We start from the raw sequence: 8350 nt of genomic DNA, 5'->3' as shown, positions 1-8350 counted from the left end.
TGTGCAGGGGCTCGGAGGGGAGAGGGTTACGTTTTTATGGCCTTGGCTGTGTTTCCTTCATAAATCTCAAGACTTTTACAAAAAAAGACAATATTATTACTGGTTCTGTTATCACTCCAGTGAAAACCGAAGTGCCTTCACCCAGATTATGCAACACAATAGTGGAAAAGTGAAAAACCAAGCATTTATCTCAATAAAACCCTCGCACGAGCCATGGCAGGTGTGACGGCCACTGGGACACCCCGTGTCAGAGTGGGGACCCCCGACTGCTGCAGCCTCAGACTCTGCCTTCGGAGCAGCTCCTAAAGCACGGGCTGCGAAGCAAACAGCAGGTCTGTCGTCTTGGGCAATCACAGGTAAAATCCTGATAGGATTCACGCTCTCCTGCATCAGTGAGTCAGCAAACATTCAGAAAGCTCCGCTGCTGTGAAAAGGCGAAATGCATCCATTGCGGAGTTCCTGCCATCGCCGGGCTGCGGAGATGTGTGACGGAGCGAAGGTGTCCCGGCAGCCCTTTGCACTCCGGGATGCTCCGGTGGGTGAGAGAGGTTGCCACAATGCTTGTCTCCGGCTGCACAGCGGCGGCTGCGGTTTAGACATCTGGAGGAAAACAAGCAGCACTCAGCTCGTCCGAGCAGTGGGAGAGGAGATGCTGGTTTCCAGCTCCTCCCGTTGCCTGGCAACCGATGCTGCGGATCAGTTCGGAGGCTGGTGCCTTTTTGCAAATATTTGGTGGAATATCACAGGGCGTATTGTCAAAGCAGTTCAAAGTCTTCTGGAATACCTCCGTGGGTTTGTGAGTAAATCAGTGCAAACAACTGGGTGAGCTGGTGCTGTGTCAGGAGCTGTCACAGGAGCACGGGTTTGTTTGCAACGGGGTGCGGCATGTTGAAGGTTTTATATTCGTGTGTTGTATTTACATATCTTCTTGCCTGAAATCCTTAACTGAGAACACTGAGAACTGGTACAGCTGCTGAGATCAATGAAGACACTTTGAATATATACATATACACATTAAAATATAGAACTGTAAGCATATAAATGTGTATGTGTATAAATTTATACACATGTAAGAATATGTTCATCAAATAAATTAAGCAATAAAAGGAGGAAAATAGACACATACAGAAACCAGCATGAATCCCCTAATTGTCTGGGGAAATACGTGCAGAGCAGTTCCATTGGACAGAAAACACAGGGGAAGGGAGATGAAGAAGGCAGACGAGGGCTGAGCTAAGCAGACGACTGGGGCGATGCAGTTTGTGCTCGCTCCTGACAGCCAGCTCGCTTCCTGGGCTAGTTCAGTGAGGCTTCCTGCACATAGCCACACGTGCAAATGTTACCAAACTGCAAAAGGTCGGTACTCCCTGATGCGAGACAATTTGCCCTTCGTGGCTAAAATACCCAGATGCTCCCAAGCCGTCCCCCATGTCAGGAGATGTTTCAATGTTGTGAGTTGGGATCAGCTCTGGCCTCTCTGAACCCCAGGAGTGCGCTTGGGATCCAGCTCCTTAAATTCCTTTTTCTCTATAAAATTGGTAGCAAGCTGCCAAATTACCCGCTTCCCACCAGTGGTAGGTATTGGACAGACGAAAGCCAGTGTTTCTGCGGAAACAGACAGCAGATTTTAAGCAAGCTGATTAGGTACCTTTGTTATTTGTTACCGTTGCCAGCAGACTGTTTTGCTCCCTGTCATTGTTGCATGACATTCCATTTGGCACAGGGTTTATTTTTAGCCAGAGACTATCAAAGGTATTTTTCAGTGGGACTGTCCTGCTCTTGAACAAGGAATCGTATTACTGCAAGAACTTTGCTGAAACAAAGAGGATACATTGAAATGGGAAATTATAAATCTAGACCAACCCAGACTTGCACCGGTAATTAACGTTCCTTTTCTCAATGCAATGTATCATACATCCATCTACAAGGTGCAAATGATATTTTAGGAAATAATTCATTGCTAATGTACTCTGGAGTGCCGGGGAGGGTATGGTATTGTTCCTGGAAGAGTGGCTTAGCCCCGATCGCGTGTACAGTCTGTAACAGAAGACAAAAAGCTAGTATGCTGAATTTCTTTGTGCAATTGTATAAGATCGTTATTAACTTAGATTGTTGTGTTGATTTAACTTGTACTTCATTAGAAAAACCTTTAAACTTCCAACGTTTTTGTGCTGAGTGTCTATGCTAAGATTTAGGAACTAAGAGCTAACAAATGCAACCTAAGGGTTAAGTTTTCTCTTGTTCATGTTAAAAATATTTCTCACAAGGATTCCTATGTGTTAGTTGTCTGTGACATCAGTAGATATATGTTTATATTGGTTGCAGCAAGAATGGTTTAATAGCTGTAATATTTTAAACTTTAATATAAAAAAATACATGAAACAGTATACAACTGGATGTGTAAGAACCAAATGCTCTGGTGACTGGGACACTGTGATTTGAGTTCCTGTGTTTTGAAGTGGTTTATGAATCAGGGTTTTTTTGTTGTTAGATGAATGGAAGAAGAAAGTTAGTGAATCGTACGCTATAATCATAGAACGATTAGAAGATGACCTGAAAATCAAAGAAAAGGAGCTGGCAGAACTGCAGCATGTTTTTAGGTAAAATAGCCTGAAAAGCTGTTTATTAATTTATTTCAAATGACTGTTTGCTGTTAAACAGTATTTTCAGTTTCAGGTGTTTTCTTGTGGCAGGAGGTTCTCACGTATGGAATGCATGCTCCTTAATGTCTATTTTTGGGAATACGTCATTACAGTTCTGGGCCAGAGTCCCCGGCATGGTACCAGAATTAGTGGCTGTTAATTACTAATGCCAATATTTTATAACAAACACCTATATACTTTTGTAAATTAATTAGCCTTAATGGGATGTCTGGTTTTTTGTGTACATTTCAGTTTTGTTAATGTGTCGCTTCAGACAGGAATATTGCTGAAGCACCAGATTTTAAACAAGTACAAAAGCAGATTTTCTGCTGAAAGTGGATCACAAATTCATGATTGTGATCACTTTCTCAGGGCAGCACATGCTAACAGCCAAGCGCACCCAACCAGGTAACGTGTTATATGTCATCTGAAAAGCTCGCCCAGAGAAAACCCGCAGCTCATTGGCTGAGAATTATCAGGTAAATAACCTCAGGTATCAAAACCACTTGAAAAAAATGGGGGATTGTAATCAGGAACAAGCTCAAAAAAGCCAAACTAGTCATATAAATTGTCCGTCACGGTGACTGTCAGCTGGCGTAGTTGTCCCTGTTTGAGCCTGTTGGGTGACAGGCGACGTTGGGGTTCCACCACAACGTGCTGGCCACTGTGGCCATGGCCCACTGAGGAGCTTGGGTACCCGCATCATTTAGAGCCTGTTCAGTAGTGAAACTAATTACCTGAACAGGCTGGAGCTGGAGTACTCTTTGTTTCAGGTCAGCAGGACAACAGAGTCCATGGTGGAAGTGCTGAGTTCCTACCTTAGCATAAGAAAGATAAACAATCAGCTTTAGTGAGCAGACCCTTGGCAGTTCAGCCTGTCAGCCCATCTTGCTGCCCCGTGGAATCTCGTTAAGATGGTTAATTGTAGCCCTGTTAAATACGCCTCAGTGCTGCTCACTCAGGATGGATGTACAGACACACCCGTGTAGGTGTTCTCCTAGCCCATGGTCACTATTGCACTGATACCGAATGGAAAAGCCCCAAACTTCTGTTGACACACTGAAATCAGCGTTCTCCACTCAAATATTAATTGCTATGTGTATTTAATTTTCAACAAATGTAATTACTCAGAGCGTTTGACGGAGCAGTAACAAGTCCATCTGTGCTGAAGGAAACTCACGAGACTCCACGACAAAAGCTGAAACGTTGGAGTGTGGTAATCGTTTAACAGTCTGTAAGCAAACCGGAGCGATCATTTGCCTTCACGCTCCTCTGAGCCTCTCCTCACTGTTTCAAACACGACCGTGGCACTTTGGGCGTTCAGGAGTTTCCCAAGTGAAGCCGTAACGCACGTTAGACGGGACCTCTGAGGGAGGCGGGTGTAGGTCTGGCCGCGGAGGCGTTGCCACCATCTCATGAGATAACGGGCATTGACTGTGCGGGATGCAGGTGTCCAGCCACAGCACCCACCGTCCTGTGCAAAGGCACTGGTCCTGTTTCTTTGTGGAACTAGAAGCATCCTTAGCTTCCTGCCCATTCTCTTCCCGGCCAGCTTTTTGAGCTTTATGTTATGAAGCACTTTATTTCTGAGCTTTGGCAGGTGTTGTACGACAGGGAAAGGAGAGTGGAAACCAATGAATTATAAAATCGCCTAATTGTGTGTATGGGGGGCCTGAAAAAGGGCAGAGCATCAAATACAAATTCTGAATCTCTTTTTTAATGAGGCAGGCTCGGTATGGATCCTGTTGAAGAGTTATTATATTTAAAATGTGTTAATAACAATTGCTCCATTTCAATTACTCATTTCATCCTTGTGTGGCCCAGAAAGCTCCATGAACTCATGAAGCTATGTCAGGGTGTAACGAATACTGGACCAAAAATGTGGAAGGAAATTAAACATTAAATTGAGCTTCTCCATATGTGACATTTGGTTGTCTGAGAGCTCTAAGTGCCAACATGGAGTGTGAGTACAAACTGTAACAGAGCAAGAGTTTATGCTCTGACTGCAGTTGGTGGGAAGCCAAAGTGAAGATCTAGAACTCAATTTAAAATTCCACTTTAAAGCATCCTACTCCAGTGCAATAAACCAAAGCAGAAAACCAGAGCTCTGAGACCGCACCAGCTGCTGAGCATTACGAGGTCCCTGCTCCTCCCGATGCCCCGGAGGAGCTGTCGGCGGGGGGTGATTGGAGGCAGGGGGGAGGCCCGTCCTCGCACGGCTTTGTCCAGCCCCTCCTGCCCCGTCCTCGCGGATCTCAGGCACTCACAGGTCTCTCAGGAATTAGTGTGCCATTAGAACGGCCAGAAAGGTAACTTCTGGAAAGACTGCTTCATTCCTCAAAGAGCTTTAGGAACATTTTTCCTTTAATCATTGCCAGATGTTTGCCTGAGCTTTGGTTACCCTCCTTCCACGGCTGTGCTTCCACGGTGTTCTCATATAAATGTTTCCGTGTGTCGGGTGGATAGTGTTTCTGTGACCTCCTCTGGGGAACACAAGCTTGCTTTCCGAAAGGCTTTTTCTGGTGATGCTCTTGACTTGGCTTGTCTGCCCCCAGTTCTGTGCATGTCCTGCTTGTCATTTTAGAACAAAGAGATTTTTAAGTTATTTCTTAGTTATTGTTGCATCAATGAAGAAACTGATTTTGTTTGGATTATTTATATGTCTAAAAAGTCTTTCCTCTTTTTTTTTCCTCTCATTTACCTGATTTTAGAAGGTATATACTGTGACTGAATAGCAGGACTGTTCAGAAAACAGTAAATCTGTACTGCTCACTTGATATCAGAGAAGTATCTCTAGATTTACAGAGTGTAAATGGTATCAACTTAGCCCTGTGTCTCAAAAAAAAAAAAAAGATATTTCTCTTTTACATTTTTTTTCCAAATGAAAGAAACTGTGCTAAAGAATGAAAACAGTAATCATCTGTACAATCTCTCTTTTCAGCTCTGATGAAGCCTTCTGCAAAGTCAATTTAAATTACCGCACGGAAAATGGGCTCTCTCTTCTGCATTTGTGCTGCGTTTGCGGGGGTATGTATTGGAAATAGGATGTTCTCTAAACGTTTTATTTACATGGCCACTGGTTTGTTCTGCCTAATAACTGCCAGGAAGATGGTCCTTTTGGTGAATTCTTTCTGTGTTGTCCCTGTTGGCAGCTGGACAAGCGTCTCTGAGCATTGCTCTGGACCCTCTTGCCAAGGGGCTTGAACCAAGTGACCCTGAACGCCGTTATAGCTGATTCATCAGCCCAGGAAAAGTTTGGGTTGATAATGGAGCATTTTTTTACTACAGATGTGCAACTAATTCCAATCTATTTGCTCTATGCATTAGCTTAGTCAGTCCATACTCACCATACAGGTTGCTCTATGTCTCTATTCTGCACACAGTACAGGTGTCAGGCTAGGGAGCTCGTTTAGCAATCCTGTGTCGTATGTACAACAGCTGCTTTTCTAGTATAATGAAAATATCCCTCTTTTATTTCCTGGTGATTAAAAGAAGAATAACTCAAATGCTTCAGTGAAAAATACCAGCTGAAAGAATTCCTGCGGATAACAGATCAGAGTACGCCAGAAAAGAGTGCAAGATGCCTTCTGGGATGTTCATAAAAACACACTAATTGCGGAATTTTCCACTCTGATCCACACTGCTGCTCGGTTATCCCCACAGTGAGTCCTCAGTTCATGCACATGCATTGCACTTGTTACACAGTTTTCGGCAGAAATTGGCTGAGAGAGGGGAAGAGAAATTTAAAGTTTCCGCTCTGCATAGTACTTAACGTGCATAAAGGATTTGCTCAGTCCTGGACGTAAAGGAGGAGCTGATCCTGCACAGCTGAAAAGCCAGGGGATCGTCACTCTTGATTTCAGAGAGCACAGGGTTGTACCCAAGGAGAACACCAGCACCTGGTGGGGTTGCGGAGAGGAAGGTCAGGAAAGCACACCGTGTTCGTTAACCAGGTAGGGTGTGCGCACGCTTGAAGGAGGGAGAGCAGCTGTTCAATCTGGTCTTGTCCTTGTTCAGAAGGCAGACACCTTTTCTGAGATCATCACTGTGCACCAGAGCGGTACGAGTAAAGCTACCTGCCCATGCTGGCGTCCACTAGCATCCCCAAAGCTGCTGTCCCCGGGATAACGTTGTGTGGAGGGACAGCGGTGCTTCCCTTCTGGAAGGACAAAGGGTTCAGTGCCCGAGAAACCAGAGATCCTGGGAGCACCTGGCAGGTTACGGAGTTCTTTGCAGCACGGTCAGGATGTTAAAAGAGGGGTTTGCTTCTTTGGAACTCCAACAGTCCTCACCAAGTCCTCACCAAGTGTGAACAAACAGCCAGCCAGCGCACGGCCGGATCCGCAGCCGTCCCAGCAAGCAGGAGGCTGGTGCCCAATTCCATCCTGGGGTTCCAGGAGATCTGTTTTATGACTTGCCTTGGCAGAGGAGCTACCTATCTCTCTTTGCTTTCAAACTCACCCAGGGGTTTCTCACTTTTCTGCATGTTCTTTTCTGTAGATGATTTTGTTTTCCAATTTTCTTTCTCAAGGTAACAAATCACACATTAGAACTCTCATGCTGAAAGGACTGCGCCCATCCAGATTGACAAGAAATGGATTTACAGCCCTGCACTTGGCAGCTTATAAGGTAAATTATTTTGAATAGGATTGATGAAAAGAAATCAGAACGGAGCAGCTATCTAGTTGAACTCTCTAGTTGTTACTTCTGGTGAAAATAAAAATTTCATATCACGGTGCATAGGAAAATGACCTATAAAGAGCCCGTGCTCAGGAAATCAGCATGTGCTTTGGCAATGTCATCCATGAGGATTTGATATTGCTTTGGAAATACTGATTAAATCATGCAATACAACTCAAGATAGAGGAGTGTTCTTTTTTTTTTTTTTTTTTTATTACAGCTATTAATAGCAACAATCTCAAAGGACTTTATTTTACAATTTCTCTCTTTTTTGCTTCTTTTTCATTGTTCCTCCTCAAGTTCCACATTTTTTTCACTATTATATTTATATTTTAAGACTCAACAATAACAATAGCAACGAGTGAAGTGAACAAAGACAGCATTTTCCTAAAGAACTGTTATTGTTCTTATTTTGAGATGGAGCATCTTAGAATCCACATATAGGCTAGCCCCAAAAGCACTTTAGCTTTTCAGAGGGAACTCACATCAAACTTAGGAGTTTATATTCTAGACTGTAATATTCAACCCGAATATGTCCCAGAGGTGCCGCAAGGTCACAACAGCCTCTTCTGCAAAGCTCTCGTGGCAAGTACCGCTCTGATTTGCTGTGTGTTTAATGTGGACAGAAGGTTAAGTAGGTTGGCTAAGGTTAAGGTTAAGTACATTGGTTAAGTAGATGGTCTTTGGTCCAATAGCCAATGCCAAACGCAGCAGGAACCACCATGGGCACAGCCATCCTCCTCTCAAAACTCACCTCTGGAAGAGGAGATGATTTGCCTTCGCGTAGGTAATGGTCTGGTAATTGGAATACTTGTCCAGAGAGGAGACCAAAGGCTCTCCTGGAGAGAATTCAAACTCCGATTGCTCATCAGCAAGCGCTGGCTGTCCCGGAGTGAGCAGGCAGCCAGCTTTCCTGTGGAAATGAACCAGAGGGTCAGTAAAACAGGGGAGCAGAGGGAAAGCCCAGCACGGGCTGAGAAATGGCAGTGTTGCCTGGGACGCGTGCCATGCAGCCACGAGTATTATTT

General features: G+C 44.4%; 1 protein-coding gene across 1 annotated transcript in view; it reads left to right on the top strand.

The window, feature by feature from the left end:
• The first annotated feature begins 1837 nt into the window (after positions 1-1837).
• Positions 1838-8350, top strand: part of LOC104470976 (serine/threonine-protein kinase TNNI3K) — a 24715-nt gene continuing 18202 nt past the window's right edge. Inside the window, exons 1-4 of the mRNA XM_010086120.1 lie at positions 1838-1877; positions 2492-2600; positions 5584-5669; positions 7174-7271. Of these exons, the coding sequence (XP_010084422.1) occupies positions 1838-1877; positions 2492-2600; positions 5584-5669; positions 7174-7271 (333 nt within the window). The remainder of the gene's footprint in view (positions 1878-2491; positions 2601-5583; positions 5670-7173; positions 7272-8350) is intronic.

Source organism: Pterocles gutturalis, unplaced genomic scaffold (genome assembly GCF_000699245.1).
Source record: "Pterocles gutturalis isolate BGI_N339 unplaced genomic scaffold, ASM69924v1 scaffold47720, whole genome shotgun sequence".
NCBI lineage: Eukaryota > Metazoa > Chordata > Aves > Pterocliformes > Pteroclidae > Pterocles > Pterocles gutturalis.
The sequence above is the reverse complement of the archived record's forward strand: the minus strand, read 5'-3'. Positions and strand labels throughout refer to the sequence as shown.